General features: G+C 41.9%; 1 protein-coding gene across 1 annotated transcript in view; it reads right to left on the bottom strand.

The window, feature by feature from the left end:
- TG (thyroglobulin) overlaps positions 1–17,921 on the bottom strand; it is a 147,979-nt gene that overhangs the window by 119,781 nt on the left and 10,277 nt on the right. Inside the window, exons 8-17 of the mRNA XM_051778582.1 lie at positions 16,869–17,054; positions 12,504–13,568; positions 10,655–11,242; positions 9,248–9,490; positions 8,792–8,929; positions 8,142–8,219; positions 7,581–7,693; positions 6,557–6,668; positions 5,190–5,390; positions 1,209–1,418 (exon numbers count right to left, since the gene is read on the bottom strand). Of these exons, the coding sequence (XP_051634542.1) occupies positions 1,209–1,418; positions 5,190–5,390; positions 6,557–6,668; positions 7,581–7,693; positions 8,142–8,219; positions 8,792–8,929; positions 9,248–9,490; positions 10,655–11,242; positions 12,504–13,568; positions 16,869–17,054 (2,934 nt within the window). The remainder of the gene's footprint in view (positions 1–1,208; positions 1,419–5,189; positions 5,391–6,556; positions 6,669–7,580; positions 7,694–8,141; positions 8,220–8,791; positions 8,930–9,247; positions 9,491–10,654; positions 11,243–12,503; positions 13,569–16,868; positions 17,055–17,921) is intronic.

The following is a 17,921-nucleotide window of genomic DNA, read 5'->3' as shown; positions in this document are numbered from 1 at the left end:
GCTTCTTCCTCCAAGGCACGAAGCTCTCTCTGCTTAGTGTATCGGAGAGTATTTAAGAGCTGATTTAACCACAATCTCTACATGTATACATAAAGAACGGGCAATAAGATTTTTAAAATTGTGGACAATTATCCATTGGAACTAATTACTAAGTGTTTTGGTGAATTCTTCATTATTGTGAAGTTAATTCAATCACCTTCTGATGTGTTGGTAATTTTTTCCTCTCTCCTTAAAACCAAATTATTGGGGGAAGTCCTTGGCTTACATTAAACTTTACAGCAGATTGTCACATACTCCCCTCTGGTCTTACAAAGTTATTCAGCTGCCATCAGCAAACATGGAAGTTATTTCATAGCATGCTAAAAAATTTAACAAACACAGTCACAGACAGACAAAAGTCTCAGTCTGAAATTTTAAAGTTTAAAAACATTTGCATCTGGAATAGAAGACCTGAGTACAATTGGAAATGTGATAATATAAGAGTCCTAGAATGAGTTTAATCCATTCTGGAGATTGATTAATGGGTTTAACCTACTTTGAAAATGAAAAGTAGTTGCAAGCTAGACAGCAAAACCTGTATTTCTCAAAGTCCAGCACTGCTATAAATTGCCATTTTTGATCAGAAAATGTCTCTATTTGAAATAATTGAAAAGGTCAACATTAGTACCCAAGTACATGAGTTCTGAATACACAACCAATTCTTCCAAGAATTAAAGTGACATTTTTTTCTTGAAAGCAAAATGGTTTGAAAAACACCAAAAGCCAGTGAACAAAGACAACAATAATCCTAAAGAACAGGCTGCTGCTGCAAAAAAGATGCAAATGTAACAGTGACTTGATTATGCAAATAAACAGTCGAGTTCTGCCAAATTCAAACATCTGGCGCTCATCTGGTCTTCCAGGACTAAGTAGTTCCATCAGAATTACTTATGGTGCCAGCATCTTTTAACTAACAAAGAAAAATCTGCAAATAGAATGAATAGTTATTTATAGCTATATTATTACAGGCAAGCAGAGTTGTTTCTGGCACAGGGGCCAGCCAAGAGCCAGAGGTGAGGATGGCAGAAGACAGGACCAAACAACTTCACCTTATAACTGTTACGCCCTATTATTGTCATTCACACAGCAGCTTTCTGATGAAAGCTTATTTTTGTGCATCTGTTTGCTCTGCTCTGAGCCCTTCCCAACCCCCAGCAGCTCTGACATACTCTGGCAGGCCTGGAGGAGTGGGGCAACCTGGACCCACCGCCGCTGCTGCACATCACACTGGAAGGAGGTGCTGGAAGAGGCACTGTGGAAGCCCTGACGACACACCAGCTGGCACTGCTGGACACCTGGAGCTTGTCCAGAAATGTTTTCACAAAGTACAGCTCCGTTGGGAATAGATGAGGCACCGAAGGGCAGAGCACACTGTGGACCTTCACGTGAGAAAGGAGATATGTATTAGTGGCATAATATTATGACTTCTAGTAAAAAGTCCACAAAACCTTCATATCAGCAGGGAAAATCTAGACAGCACTCTTTGCATTTCCCACTCAACAGCTTGGATCTGGTTTGATGTCAGTATGGTTCAGTTTACTGAAGCTGAGGAAAAGGCACATTATTGGCTTTGATGGGTAATGCATTGGGTCCAGAAAGGTATGTGTATGGTTTCTAAGAACAGATACATTTTAAACAGCCATGAATAAACTTAAGCAGGAAATGAGAAGGAGATTTCTAACCATCAGCAGAACAAACCTTTACAAAAGATATCTAGTGGAAACAGGTAGAGCCAAAAAAACCTTATCTCAATTCCCTTCAGACTAAACTCTGAAAACTTTAAGATCAGGAGCTCATGACTGTGGTGTCTTCAAGAACACCAGGATGTTTCTAGTGACCCAGCAGATCAGCATATACAGTTTATATATACAGAAATAGTAGTACACAGCTTTGGAATTGGAGCACAGTTTTTCCTATCAACTCACTCTGCAACCGTACAGTCATTCCAATCCTGCTACCCCACTGTAACAGACTATTTTTGCAGGTTAACTACAATGATAATTCATTTCTACTAATCAGAACAAACCAACTGCTTCACTCAGTATTAGCCAAATCCCAATCGACTACTAAATATATCTGGTAATAATTAAATATTTATGAGTTCTAGAGCTACAAAACATAGGAATAATAAAGAACTTTCTTGCTTAGAAATAAATATAAAGAAAAAGATGTTATCATACAATTCACTTGCTTGGTGTATACATAGATCATTTTCCAAACTGCAGTGCTCAGATCAGCCCCAAAATCCCTAGTCACTGGAGGGAGGCGAACATTGATGATAGTTCAGGTCTGAGTCTCCCTCTCCCCTTCTGATGGAGATAGGAAGATTAATTCCATAACTTAGCAGCCACCTCGGTTAAAGCTTAAAACAATGCAGGATGAATCTGGGATACAGTGTGTTCAGCATATCTTTGTTTTCAAACCCTGTGTATTTCAATGACAAAATATAAGGCTTTCATATCTTGCTGAATATCCAAATGCATATTTTTTTCTAAGTCTCCTTTATAGCATCATTTCTGCAAGAACTCTGTTAATGTGGCCACTACATTCCTTCACTCCACTCACTGACTCTGTAGCCAGACTCTTTTTCTCAGTAGAAGTGGAAACCTGGCATCCTTGCTTTAATAAACTTTTAATAAATCTCCCAAGATTTTAGGACCAAAAAGATATCACTGCAAAAGAGACAGTAATACTTATCCTGACCATTTAAACTACATCCGCAGCCATGTGTTAATTACATTAATATCTCTTTACACAAAGTATGTAAAAACCATCCTGTGGTTTCTTAATTGTTCTAACACGTTTTTATATCCAGCAAGTCATATCCAGTCTCAGCTGCATGCTGCCACAGTCTTTTACTGCCTGTTCCAATGAGATTTGTCTTACGAACCAGGGAAATAACTACCCCTCAAAACTCAAGAGATCAACGGTTTCCTGGTGTGGTTTAGAGGTTTCAGTTCACCACCACTAATTTGCTCATTTATCCCTCTACAGATGTCACTTCATTTACTTCTATTATCAAGCCTGCACCATTTTGTGATTCTTCTGTTTCTTGGTCCTGTAGGAGTGAATCATGATCCAGTTGAATATTGACACTTCTTTCACAGGTGATTCTAAAGATTTCCACAAGGAAACTAACATCTCCAGAACCTTCTCTGGAGACCTTTCTCTCCTCTATCTCTACTCAGAGTTGTGGGCAGTGGCATGAGGATGGGAGACGCCTGTGAGGACTGCAAGAATACTTGGCATCGTCCCTCCAGTGCATGTCAACTAGAAGAAGTTGGATTCTACCTCTGATGGAAATGATTAAACTAATGAAAAACTTGCATGCACTGGGCACTGTGGATTATTACTTTCTGTTTACAGCTGTCTGTTCTGATGCTGAAGAAGAAGTTTATCATATATTCCCACCAAAACAGTTTGTTTTCCTGATAGACAAGTAGTGAGAGATTATTCCTTTTTCCTGAATGATTATTAGTAGTTCTCGGGACTAGAGGTATAAGGTTGGATAGACTGAGGAGAAAAGTAACTTTTTCTTCTTTATTTTTACACAATTACTAAGTTGTTTATCATGAAAAGTTCCATTGTTATTTCAAAATCCAGAAAAATTATTAAAAATTATTTCAATCTCTATGCAGAAAGTAACAAATAGCTTTCAGTCAAGCCAGGTTTCCACTATATTTTCAAAGAAGTTCTCCCTCTCAGCTCAGTCTTTGAAAAAAGAAAGGTCATTAATCATTCAGTCAGTGTTTCCTCTAGGAAAAGTACAGCATTACAGGATCCCAAAAAACAACAGATATGCACCCAAAATGTAAAATCATCTTAAAGGCATATCTTGGGGTACTCCTACATCCTCCTTAGAACATATTCCATAAATTCTGTTGGAATTCAGGGGGAAATCTAGAAAATGAGCTTTCATGGAGAGAAGAAGATATCAAGGACTTAACATTTACAACTAGTTTGAGTTTTGTCTGGAGCTCATCCCCTCAGAGCTTGGATGGGCATCTCCACACAACACCACAAGCATGGGGCAGATACAACCATGAGGTCTCCTTCTGGCTTCTCATAAAATCCCATCCTCCTAACTCTCCTTGAACAAGAGAGTTCAAAGAAAATTATGTTGTTGGTGGTTTCCAAGTTGACTGAGCAGCTGCCTAGTTGATTAAAACACCTTACAGGCAGCTGGGTACACAAAGGCATTTGTATCATAGGATTGTAGAATCATTAAGGTTGGAAAAGACCTGTTAAGATCACTGAGTCCAGCCATTAATCCAGCACTGCCAAGTCCACCACTGAACCACGACCCCATATCATACTCACTATAGGAAACTGAAGTAATTTCTTCTCATATGGTCACCTTTCCCTACATTTTTGTCAAAAAAAGCCCAAACCAAACCGAACAAAATCAAGCAAACAAAAAGAAATCCCACCAACAAAAGAACTATGGAAACAGCAGTGTCCTGAAGACACCAGTTGAAGGTTTTCTTTTTACATCTTTTTACATTAGTTTCCACTAACCACTACACTTTGGAGCACAGCCTTTTAGAAAGTTTAATTAATTTTGCTACACTTCAGTGATGGGAAGATGTATAAAGAGCCACTGCAAATTAAATTTATTCAAATTCCTCCCATTTGGACATCTCACTGGAAACCCTGAGTGAATTCCAGTGCTTCACAGCTCCGGTCATGCAGGAAATACTCTGTGAATATGTAGCATTTTGGCACATCCTTTTCGCAATTCTGGTCAGCAGTCAAGAGTTGGAATGGCAGAAGCATACATTTTTCAAATTTTATTTCAGTCAGCTGAATGGTTTTTAATCCCAGAGCCAGGTCAGACTGGAACAGATTCGAGTTTGCAGCAAGCTGTTCAGATTGACTTTATAGCTGGGTTTTATAGCTCAACTGGTTTGATTCAACCAATTTTATGAATAAAAAGATACAGTCCCTTCTCCTTTTTCCCTGACAAAGCACCTGAAGAAAACTGGACATCATGCCCAGGCAGGTCTGGGCAAAGATAAGCATGTTGCTTGAGCAAAAGTCTCTACAGGTCTGAAGAAATAGGATTAAATACAACTAAAGAGTGGAAAAATTTAGGATCTGGGTTAAGTTCCAGACCTGGATTTGCTCATGTAGCTCAAACAGGAACTCACTTGCACATGCTGGTCTTCCTCCACTCACTCGTGTCCCTGGCACCTCCTCTCCATTGTCAAAGACACACCAGCAGCTCTCCTGACCCTGGCTGCACTGCACAGGTGAGAAACTCCCGTCCTCCCCTTCACACTGTGGGATGTAGCCTTTGGCAGAGTCTCGTGAAACAGCTTTAGACTTCAGCATATTACAGAAACTGGGACCTTTAAAGAGAGAAATTCATTGCAAGTTACAGAAAAGAAGACAATAAATTGTCCTAAAGGTTTTAACAGCAGTGCTGTCAGACTGTTTTGTTAGAAGGAAGAAAGATGAGTGATCATGAAACTATAAATAATTTTAATTATTACAGAAATGGGAAATTTTACTTCCACTAGAAAACACATTTTTTTTCTAAAGAATAAAGTGTAAGTTATATGCATTTACATGAATAAAGTAATTGAAAAAACTCTGGGTTTTTTCCCATAAGTTTCATAGTATATCATTTAGACACTGATATTTAAAAGGTTAAAAAAATCAAACTAATCTTTTTAGCAAAAATTTTTGATCAAGGTAATCTTAAATGTAACAATATGACCATTTACTTTTTAAAACAGTTAATATGTCCTAGTTTCATACCTACAAAACTGGGGGGAAAAACAGCCATGAAAAAGCAATACTTATGGTCTCCCACAAACACACAAAACAGGGACGTGAGCGAGCAGAACCACCCCCCGACAAGAAGATCCAAAAAGTTCAATCTGAACTTGAGACAATATTGTTCTTTAGCTAAAACCACTAGTTAAAGAACTGCAGAACAAGCACAGCAGAACTGTGGGCTCTTGGGTTGCCTGTACTGTTCAGAAGAGCAGACCCAGGGCACAGGCTCCAATAGAGCATCCCAATTCATGCAAACGGCAATTCTTTAACTTCTTGAGTCGACCACCTCCTATGAGACTTCAACAATTCTCTGTCTTTATTTGAAGACAATAAAAAGGTACTAAAGGTCCAATTCCATTCCATAAAGTGGTTGAGGATCATGCCAAACGGACTCAGTGCCTGCATGTGGCCTAGTTCCCACAGCTCAGAATTCACTCCCTTAGAAAAGTCTAAGAATTTTCTCTGGTGGTAAGAAATGGAAGGTAAAAAAATGGATAGCAGCTTATCCATCAGTTTGTCTAAACTAGTTTATTTCTGGTGTTATGAAAGTAAGGGGTAATTATTTTTGGACACCCTTTCAGTGTTGATGTGCTTGTATGTACTGTGTCACTGAGGAATTAAACTATAAGCCTCCCATGTTTCACAGGCAGCGTTCTGAAAAGGAAAGCACATATGCTGCTAAGCATGAGGCATCTCCACAAGCACCACAGGTGGTGGGTAAAGCATTACTCACACTCAGGATTGCCATCCAAGGCTTTGCTGCCACGCTGAAATATTTCTCCTGACGCAGGATTCACACACCAAATACCTGTGTCAGATCTCTGTAGCACAGTGTATTCGCCTGTCTAAAAAAAAATCAGGACATGTCATTGTAGAGTAATGCATTTTAATACAGTTATGCCTCAATCCATACCCCAAAGGTTGGTTAAAATGTTTTATTTATTTACATTATTTATTGTTTTTATTTTGTTGTATTTTTATTGTACTAATTTTTCCATTAATATAACATATTGAAAAAAATCAAAAAATACAATCTACCTAATTTAATACATAGGCAAGTCCCCGAGACAATCAAGAATCATTTAGGTTGGAAAAGACCTCTAAGATCATCGAGTCCAAACATTAAATAGGATGCAAACTAAAAGCCCATTGAGATGAAGTTCTGGTAAAATCCTGGATTGAAATGTGTTCTAAAATGTGCAGATGTGGTGCTTAAAGATCTGGTTTAGTGGTAGACTCCACAATGCTGGGGTAATAGTTGGGCTTGATGATCTCTGAGGTCTTCCAACCTAATGATTACATGATTCTATATGATAATGATTCTATTACATGAAATCTCTGTTCTTGCCCATCTCTATCCTGCTCACTGTCACATTTTGAGAGCATCATGGACCCTATTCTGGGATATCTGCATCCAGCTCTCCTGTAATTCTCTCACAGCTCAAGAAGAAAGAGCCCCCAAATGTCAGTCAATTAAGGTGTGCCTTCCAAGTACAACTCTGCAAAAGCACCAGGCAGAGCCAACCTGTGGGAGGGAATCGTGGGCAGGAACAGAGTTTCCTCTTCCCAGTCTTCACCTCAGAACTATTTAAGTTCTGCCTTCTGCAGGGCAATGCCTTCTGTTAGTTTTGCCTTACCCTTTTCTTTCAGGTTAATAGAAATGCACAAGGGATGCTTAAGGAGCATGGGCTGAAAGTGTACAGGACTTTGGTGTGGTGTGAGCAAAACTGCTTCCTCCCTAAGTCACGGTAAATCACCTCAAGGCAGTTGGGGATGAATAGATCAGCTGCAGACACATCCACCTTTGAGCTGCCCTGTCTCCAGCTGGAAATTAATGCATTAGTTTGAGATCGCTGACATGAAGTCTGGCCTGGGAGAGGGAAAATGGACATTTACATTAAAATAAAATCGAGTTCTGAGACCTAAGCAAGAGAAAGGCATCTGTCACCATCTCCTTCACACATCTGCAATAGGCTCTCCTACAGCCTCAGGTAGGGAATTCCTGATTAGTATTTGATAACCACAGAACAGCTGAGGGTGGAAGGGACATCTGGAAACATCTGGTTGGACAGCTGGTCCAATCCCCCTGCTCAGGCAGGGACACCAACAGTAGAGGGTCTACTCAAATCAAGCAAGCCAAAATCATGCATAATTAAATGAAATGAATTAGCAAAATAAGCATAAAATTAATTTTTCTTTTCTTACAGCAGTTAGAAGCAAGCCCCCTACTTCATGCATATCATACTAGAATTTTCAATAAATACTAAAATTTGTAAGAACAAGTACAGAAAAATATTTAGGAAGAAAAACCAACTGACATTTGGGAAGTTCTGCTGAGCGTGAGACCAAGGAATCCATGACATAACGTCCTCTCTCATCCACGCACCAGCAATGACCTGGCCGGGGAAGAAGAGCAGCTTTATTTTAAATGATGTATTGCAGTGTGCTTTGTTGCATACCGGGAAGATTTTCAGCCTCAGCAGAACTATAGAAAGGGCTCAGTAAATCTAAGTCACAGTTAACTCTGCTATCCAGGGATCAGTAGACCACACCTGAGAGCAGTGGTGAGAATGGAAATATAGCACCTCTGGTGAGACTCTCCCGTTGCAGCCCTATCCTGCAGCATATCATCTAATCCCAGAAATTTGGCATCACCCATGAACTCGACGAGCATGCACTCCATGTCATCGTCCTGGTCATGAATGAAGGCACTAAGCAATACCAGCCCCTGGAATGAGCCCCAAGGAACACAACTAGCAGCAAGCAACTGAATAGCTACTAATTTTTTGTGCCCCAGTGAGCTGCCACTTGAGTCCCTCACTCCAGTCAATTTTCCACACATCTTGTAGACCACATCACCCTTCTCCAGTTTGACTACAAGAATCCTGGTTTTCTACCTTTTTATTAGAATTCTTCTTAGTTTTGATTTGCTCAGACACCCCAGAGTATCTTGTTAGGAATTGCTCACCTGTGCTCTCATAGCACTGAGTTGGCTCCCAGTTTCCCAGGCCATCACACTGTGGGATGTAAGGGAGAAATCCCAGCTGTGCTGCTTCCCCAGCAGAACCTTTTGAAGAAAAGTGAGTCTGCCAATAGAAGCGCAGGACTATAAAAGAGAAGTAAAAGAAAGCTCTTAGTGTCCAATACAGGATATCTTAAACGTGTTCACAAAAACCTGAGTGTCCTCTGTACTTCAGAAGACAAATTAATAATTTTGCAAGTACATAAAGGCTGGTAAGTGCCCAGATTTTATATCTGCACTGTGTCATACATGTGAGACAACTGAAATCAGCTCTTGGCTTGGCACGTTAATGACACTGATTAATTATACCTGCTGAGTTGCACTTCCTTTGCAGCAAAGTACACTTGCACAGATCCTGGGCATGACTCCATTTAATTAAGCTCTCATCTCCCTTTCACCCACCTGACCATGCAGCCAGCTGGAGAGCAGAGTCACTGCCTGAGAGCAGCTTTTGGGAGTCCAGCACCTGTGACTCATAGGGCCGAGCAGAGCGCAGGAGGTCCCTGTCTGTGAGCTGTATCCCTTTTGCCATCAAGAAGCTCTCTCCAAAAGCAAAGTGGGACTCATTTGAGGCTAAGATGAGCTGCTCTGCCTCCTCCATGAATTTCATGGCTTTCTGCTTCACACCTTCACATATACCAGGACCTGTAGAAGCAAAGGTATATTAACAACTTTCATCTAAATCCAGTGAACGTTTTCATGTGAAGACTACCTGGTCTTTTAATTAGCATCATCTGCTTCCTTCTGCACTAGCTCACTTTTGAGTTGCATAATGAAGCAAGTGAAGGTGACTTGTTAAATGCTTAGCTATTTAATAGCAAGAGTCTGAGAGTACCAGGAATCACCCAAATATTCTCCAAGTCCTAGGCCAAATGCTTGATGATTTTAAAATAAGTCTTCATTGGTTATAAACAGAGTTAATATGTCTCTACAGAATATTCCCTCAGTTGCTGCCATAAAAAACTGTGAATGATCAGAAGTGAGAGTCAGAAAGGAAAACGAACATCCCTTGGGTCCAGAGTGGCCACTTGGCCTGCCCCCTCCATACATCTACTGACTCAGAAAGGGTATTTCAACACACTGAACCAGCTTCATGAAAGCTGCTCCTCCAAAATAACTCTGCTAATCTGCTTCATCCCCTTTATTCTCCACCTGCCCACAGAACTGGAATCTCTGGCAGTTTGTCATTCATTGTCCTGTCCCTTCTTCACACCTGGAAAAATATTACGTGATAAGAATGATTTCAGTGATGACTATAATATAGGTCATTTGCTGAAGTAGCCCCAAAGAAGGCCCAGTAGCTTTGGTGGAGGTCTCTAAACAGAGGGATCACCAAACTTCAGTGCTGACCTCACTCTTCTCCTAGTGACTTCTAGGAGATACCTGTTAGTCTTGACCACATAGTAAGAATCAGCAAAGAAAATCCCTCTTGCTTCAATTTAAGGCATTCTTGAAAGTTATTTACATCACTGTGTAATCCTGAATTTTCCATAAAACTCTTCAAAGTGTCCTCTGCCACCTGGCTAAGTATCTTCTGCAAAATCATTACATGTCCAAATTCCAAATTACAAAATCTACATAAACTTGAAATGGAACTTTATTCCTCCTTATTCCCAAAGCTGAGGCACCAGTTATTTATCAGAAATGAGTTACCCCATTTCTGATGTCAAGCAATAATGTCAGTACTGATGACCTTTCTGACAAGTTATTGTCTGCTACTTCACAACAATTGAAAGGACTTCCTTCTCCTGTGGCATAAAAGAAAAGACCAGAAACAGTACTACTTACATGCCAGAAATTGTTACTTACACGCAGGAACCTGGTTCACTCCTGCCTTTGTTCCTTGTAGCTCTTCTCCTTTGCTATCAACACACCAGCAATCACGAAGTTCAAAGTGGTCTAATGGAGCACTGAAATCAGTATAGGGTCCTGGGTAATATGTCAGCTGCTCATTCAGAAGCTGCCAGAAAGTATATGGATCCAGCAAAATGCTCTGAGATGCACTGGTCAAGTTTCCCTCCAGCACTTCAGGTGGGAGATCCGTGAAGGAGGAATACATGGCAAATGCGGGAAAGACATTCTGGTGCCCAGCCTCATACAAAGCTTTAGCAAAAGCTGAAAAGCCTTTAGATGATGCCTCTTTATATCCAGATACGATGTTCAATAGGTCAGCAATGGGCAGGGGTTTGCCCTCGTTGTTCTCTGCAATCCACCTGTTGTACCACTCAAAGACTTGCTCGGGAGGGCCACTGCACTGCACCTGCCTCCAGGCACCCTCTGCATCACACTGTGGGAGGTAAATGCTGGAGAGCTGGGACACAGCGCCTGGATCTGACAACAGGAGCTTTGCAGCCTTTAGGAACTCCTGACCAGCTTTTACTTGGCAAGCACTTGGGCCTGGGGAAAAGAAAAAAACATGCAGAGCATGTCTTATGAATGCTCTGAAGATATACAATACTCCTACCCCTCTGTTACAATAAACACCACTGCTAAAACTTGGTCACTCATCCCAATACTAACAACAACATTCCTGGCCTGTTACTAAGCGAGCTTAGTGATATTAAGGTCCCATGGTGAATCAGGGTAAGATTTCCAAAGGGACATGAGCCCTGAAAGATGCATAAAGATATGATTTTTAAAAATATGTGAGTACATTAGGTGCCTGTAGTTCTTATTGGGGGATAGGTGCTTGGTGCCACTAAATGCCTTCTTGAATCTGTTTGCACCAACCAGGTATTTTCAGCTACACTTGGTAATCTGGGAGTTGCTTCTTATTCAGCCAATCCCTGCAAAACCAGCCATTTGAATAGCATGGTAATACTGATTTATTTCCCCTTGAACCTAACCAGAATTTTAAGACTGTGTGTCCTCTCTTCCCATTCTCCACTGAACATTGCTGCTAAATACAAAAATACCATCCCTCAAAATACTGGAGTGAGTTTGATTTGGAAGTCTTTTCTGCCAAATTTCACTTCGTCACCAAGCAGCTCTATAAACCCAGTAACCCACAGGAGATCATCTTCTTTTGGGCACCAGAGAATTCTGAAACTGTTTATTTCTGTTTGCACAGATGGGTTGCTAGATATAAATCCCATCCCAATTCAGATCATTGTGATAAACTCCCGACTACTTCTGCAAACTGTGATTCAAAGGAGTTCCCTCACTACATACCACTCTCTGGATACTCTGATATCCCTCCCAAAATGAGAAGCAGGCTCTTCTTTTGGTCTGTTATACCTGTTGATGTGCCATTTTCAGTTCACAGAAACTTGAAAGACAAGTATCCCCAGCCCATGTGCTTCCTTCTTCCTTTGTATTTCATTAATAGAAGGGCAAGAAGAGGCAATTCACAGTCTATAAGCAAGTTGCCAAATTGATGTCTGAGCAGTCATTTGTAACTCACTTTTCTGGCCTGACTGCATGGTCCTTAAGAGAAGCCTATCAGCCACTGAATTTCTCTCTTTTGTTTGGACAATACATACACTGTACTTCCCACTATCCCCCTGCCACTGCAAAGTTGACTTGCTTTCCTTTTAGGAGACAATATCATTTGCATTCATCATCCATATATCACCAGATACAATCAGATATAAAGAAAGAATCATGAAATTCCAACATAAAAGAAAGCATCTTTAAATTCCCAGTCCCTAAGACTTACATTTCATTGGCTTTCCAGCTTTTCCCCTTATTCCTGGAATAGTCTTGCCATTCAAATCCACACAGAAGCAATTTGTCCCATAACACTGGAGTGGCAGAAAGTCTCCATCCTCGGTACAAGAGGGAATAAAAAGGTCTGATCCCGCAGGCAGACTTTTCTTCAGGTTTTGCAGGTTTCTCCTTTGCTTCTCACAATCAGTGGGACACCTTGGACGTTTGCCTGGAAGTCTTGAGCCTGGAATTTCCTTACCTGAAGGGTCCAAGCACCAGCACTCTCCTGCATAGCACTGAACTTCTTCATACCTCCCTTCCTTGGTGCATGTTGGAACAAACAGATCCCTTGGCTGCTCACCACAGTCTTTGGATCCCAATGCTAGTTGCACCACTTCACCTAAATCTTCAGCAACGTTTTTGGGGACAGAAATCACTTGTTGAAGAAAAGTAAAGAACTCTGGCAGTTCCAGAACAGAGGAAAGGAATTTCATCATGTTCTGATTGTCCTGTAGAGTTACTATGCGGCCAAAGCTGCCTACAAGAGGTTTACTCAAAACGGAACTCCCCTTTGATACCTCCAATGAAAATGCCTCAGCTGATTCCAGAGGGCTTTGGCTGTTATTCCTCTCTGATGCATCCTCCTGTTGGAAAAATTGGCCAATGCTGTATTTCCCACTAGTGCCAAGTGCTCCTGTGAAGTTAAACTGGATCAAATTCTTCAAGAACCTTCCTCCGAAGAGGTTTTCCTGGAAACGCTTTGGATTGGCAGTAAATTGTAGTGCCACTTGAGCCAGCTCCCTTGATGGGAACATCCCCGTGATGGCTTCACTAAGGGTAGTTTCTAACCCAGAAGTCGGGCTGACAAATGGGCTTTGTGCAACTGGGGATGACAATCCAGAGCCCAGAAACAGCTCCTTGAAGGAAGGAGGGCAGGGTCTTGAAAAGCCAGCTGTTTTTTCCGTCTGCTTATCTGGTGTGGAAAACAAACTGGACTGACTGAAGTACCCAGCAGGGCCATAAAAGAGCCTCGTCAAGGCCCGTCGCCTCTCAGAGATGCACCCTTGTTCTTCACCTAGGGAAAGATTTAAGAAAAAATATGCAAGCTCTGGTATCTTCCACACTTACAACTCTATTTCAAGCAGCTGGGGCAGAAATGACTCAGAAGTGCACATTAACCTGATTCTCAACTGTGCATCGTGCACATTGATATGGAAATTTGAACTGTTATTGCATATGCTATGTAAATAAAATTCACCAGTCAAGACACAAAAGGAAAGGAAATATTCCTTCCCTATGCCCGAGTTCTGTGCTCTGCAGGTTCTATTGCTTCCCAATGTAAATCTTCGTTCCTGTTTCTATGGTTGAAAGAACAAAGTCTTTTCCAAATACTGTAACTACCTTGTAGGATGCCTGCTGCTAATGGGAACCTCTGATGATCCAGGTGCAATATGTGAACCTAAGAAAGAGAAACTTTCTGCAGAAGAACAGAAAGTTTTTTTGACCAATGCCCCCTAAGGAGGGATTTATGGAGGTTTCCTAACTAGATCTGCAGTTTCATATTGAGGTGTTCATTTACAAGAGGTTTGAAAACAAATCGTTAAAATAAGCAGTAATAGAGTGCTAAGGACCATGGATGGCATTCACAAGCAGGCTCTAAGGGAAAAAATACAAGATTTCAACAAAAGTAGTCAAATATCAGGGTACTGAGGGTACCAACAGTGGCCCTGGCCACCCATACCCTGGGCTAAGCTATGTCACAGGTGTAGCTGCATCCAGACCCATCTGTAGATTCATACACAGGCAGCAATGGCTCCAAGTTAGGATGCAACACATCACTGAAGAAGGACTAAGTCATCAAAAAAGGAAAGACCTGGTAAATATAAAGACATTGAGAATCAGACAGACAGGATGGTTACAGCACTGACTGGATCTCTGGAACGCATGCAGCAGCTTGACTCATGTGCCACACAGTTACCTTTCCTTGAAAAGTAGCAGAATTATAGAGAAGGGATGCAAAAGTAGCAGAACTATAGAGAAGGGAGGCAAAAATATCGGAAGGACAGAACATATTTTCCATTAGGAGAGACCATTCAGCTTAAACAAAAAAAAATAATTGATAAAGGTTTTCAAAAAACAGGATTCTCCACATCATCCACAGTAGACAATTATTATTCAGTATTTCTCACAGTACAGAGAAGTCCAGAAGTGGAACATGGAATTATGATCATGAAATTTATTGCTAGAGAGTGCTAGGAAAGATAAAGGGTTAAGGGGCACTTAGGCAAATCCCTGGAAGATAACTCCATACAGGAGGGCTGAGCACAATAATCTGGGCTCAGCCTTCAGTTTGGGGCCCCTCCTGCCTGCAGAAGGATATATGGAAGCTATGTGCATTTTCCCTGTTTCTCACACTTTCTCCCTAAGCACCACTGCTGTCCCAGTAGGGGACAAGACAGCTTTAGTCTGCTCCAGCACAGCCTTCCTTGGGCTCCCCACTCAATCTCCATTTATTCCATGACCAGGCAATATGACAAAGCAGTCATAAGCTCTGTTAACAGTAAGGATAAAAGGTGTAAATCTAAAAAAGCTGCTAAAATAGATAAGCAAGCAATCTGACATTCTGTGACTGACATCTTTCTCACTCCTCCTGTTGCACCATTGTCCTGCTCCACAGCTCCTGACAGGGGTTCAGGGTCCCTCCCAGCAGATTCTTTGCAAACACACTTTCTGTAGGATGGGCCTCTCCTGTTTTCAATGTTGGCTCGTGGTTAGAGGGATGGAGAACATTCCTCCAAGGACAAGTAAGTTAATGCAAGCCACAATTCCACAAGAACAGTAATATGAAACAAATGTAGGATCATGGTTCATAAACACTCTCCCCTCCTAGCCACCATTGAAAAAATCAAAGCAGAGGGAGAAAGAATAAACACAAAAGCACTGCTGGGGTGAATTTACTGTAAAAGGTCTGAAAAGCAGCACATCCCTTATCAGGACTGCCTGGTGCCCCAGGTGATGTGAGGACCCCACATGCTGCCCACACCTACAGCTCTGGCTCCTCTAGTGTTCATGGCGCTGAGTGTGAGAGCCAAAGACACTAAAGAATCATAGAATCATAGAATTATTAAGATTGGAAAAGACCTGTAAGATTATAGAATCCAACCACTAACCCAGCACTGTCAAGTCCACAATTAAACCATGTCCCAAAGTACCACATCTACATGCTCTTTGAACATGAAATAAATCAGAGCAGAACTGGAGACACACACAGGGAATGTAGGTGTCTGAAACAGACTGCAGCTATATCCTCATGAAATACCTTCTCAGGAGTTAATCTGCGAAACCTCTGCAGCAATTTTTCCCTGCTGAAATTTCCTGAGTCTGCCAAAAAAAGCTGCAAGCAGCCTCAAGTCATTGTCCCCCCTCCCCTTCCTTCCCACAAAAATCATCAGGAGGGCTCAGTAAAGCACATTCAAAGAGAAAACAAGCAGTCCCAACATATGGCGAGGCCCCTCAGAGGTTCCCTTGCAATATCCTTGGTGATCAGCCTCGGAGGCAGGCTAACATTTTCATTTCACAGTAAGCCTGTCTGTGCCCAGAGCACTCTGAGCACTTGGATCTGTGACACCTAGGGCAGATTCCTCCTTCTCTAGCTGCATTGTAAGGCTGTGTCTTGCAGACAGAGCAATTTACTTTCCCGGAAGGCAGCCCCCGCATTAAGACCCTGTGCCCCAGACCTCCAGCACAATCCTGAATATTTAGGTAGTGCACTTCAGGGTGAGGTGTTTTAACTTTCCTCCTCCCCTCCAGCCCTTGCACATTTTTGCTGTCATTTCCATTTAGGGCACTGATTTGATGGTGTATTCTCTGTGGAATCTCTCAAAGCCCAAACCTATACACTTTTTCTGAATTGTTTGTTGGGTGTATTCTGACTGGATTTGGTAGTTTTCATGGCAAAATATGCAGTGACAGTGATGGGAAAAAAGTGCTCAGGGTGGGAGATGACTTAGAAATTCCACAGTATTTCATCAAGGGAAAGAGGTAAAACCCAAAACCACCATCACTGGCTTCTTTATATTATCCCAGATATTCCAACTTAAGGCCCCAGCTCCTGGAGTCAAGAAACAGATATCAGGGCTGCAAAGAAAAGCCTTGCTGCATGCAAAACTAAAAGGCTAAAGAGAAAAGAAAATAAAACAAATATGATATTTAACAGTTTATTAGAATGTGATTCTTAACCCCAGGGGGGTTTCAGGATCTCAGTTTTTGAACACCAGAACCCATCAGAGCTGAGAAAGGAGTTGATCCTTTGAGTTTCCTTTACAAGGACGCCAAGAGATGGGCTCATGTTTCCTTTTCCAAACCTCACACCTACCACAGGATGGGGGTTGTCCTCGTCTCTTTGTGCCTGGGACCTCTTGCCCCTTGGTGTCCACACACCAGCACTGTCCTCCCTGCTGGCACTGCAGTGGCTCGTAGCCCCCGTCGGCGGTGCAGGACGGCACAAAGGGGTGCTGGTAGCGCAGGGCCGCGAAACGCTCAGCCTCACACCTCGAGGGGCCTGCAAGGAAACCAGTGTGAATTAAGGAGGGAAAGCTTAAAGTTTCAGAGCCATCTCTGCTTGATGCCATTGTTTGCCTATCTGGAAGGGGAAAAAAAAAAAAGTTTAATTTCTTGATTTTTTTCAGTGATATTTCAAGTACCAGCTCAAAACGCAACTTCTCCATCCCCTTTTTCCCCCGGATAATTTGCCCCAGGGTTTTCTACTGCAGGTATTAATTTTTGAAAACTAAACAGAAGATAAAACCTCAACACATTTTGCAGCCACAGTTGCAGGTAGGCAGAGCAGCAGCATCTCTCCCAGGGAGCTGTGCTGGAGGCTGAGGTAGCTCTGGCCCTTAACGCAAAAGCGAAGTTGGTCAACAGAGACAGATGTGCAGCTTGGGGGATTGATTTTGTTCTGATTTTGTTTCTGAAGAGAATGAGGCATTGCTCCTGCAAACAAATCTGCACCTGACTCTCGAGATTTGAGCTGGGCCCATCCCACTTCTTTATTTCCCTCTGCAGGGATATGAAGACCCTATTACTGTCAAGCTGGCCTTAGTGGCAGAGACACCAAAAAATTCATAAAGCAAATTTTCTGGGCTATGATCTCTCCAATACAGGACTTTCATCTTCCAACAGAAATTTTGCTTGTTTATATAAAACTGAAATTCTACAGCCTAAACATCTCTTACTTTCAAGAGTTTTCCAGCTACACTCAGCTACCGGTTTGAGGCAGCGAGAGCATCTTATCAGAGCAACCTGCTCATCAAGGAGTCTGACAACTTTCCTAATGCAAGAGGCTTCAGGTGGTGGTGTGAGAGCTGGGTAAGTCACCAGAGCACCCCCTCGGTGGCTGATGAACAGGGTCACATCTCCATCTTGT

This window comes from Manacus candei, unplaced genomic scaffold, assembly GCF_025592945.1.
Source record: "Manacus candei isolate 608988 ecotype Guabito, Panama unplaced genomic scaffold, ASM2559294v1 h1tg000013l, whole genome shotgun sequence".
Taxonomy (NCBI): domain Eukaryota; kingdom Metazoa; phylum Chordata; class Aves; order Passeriformes; family Pipridae; genus Manacus; species Manacus candei.
This window is presented reverse-complemented; position numbering and strand designations above follow the sequence as displayed.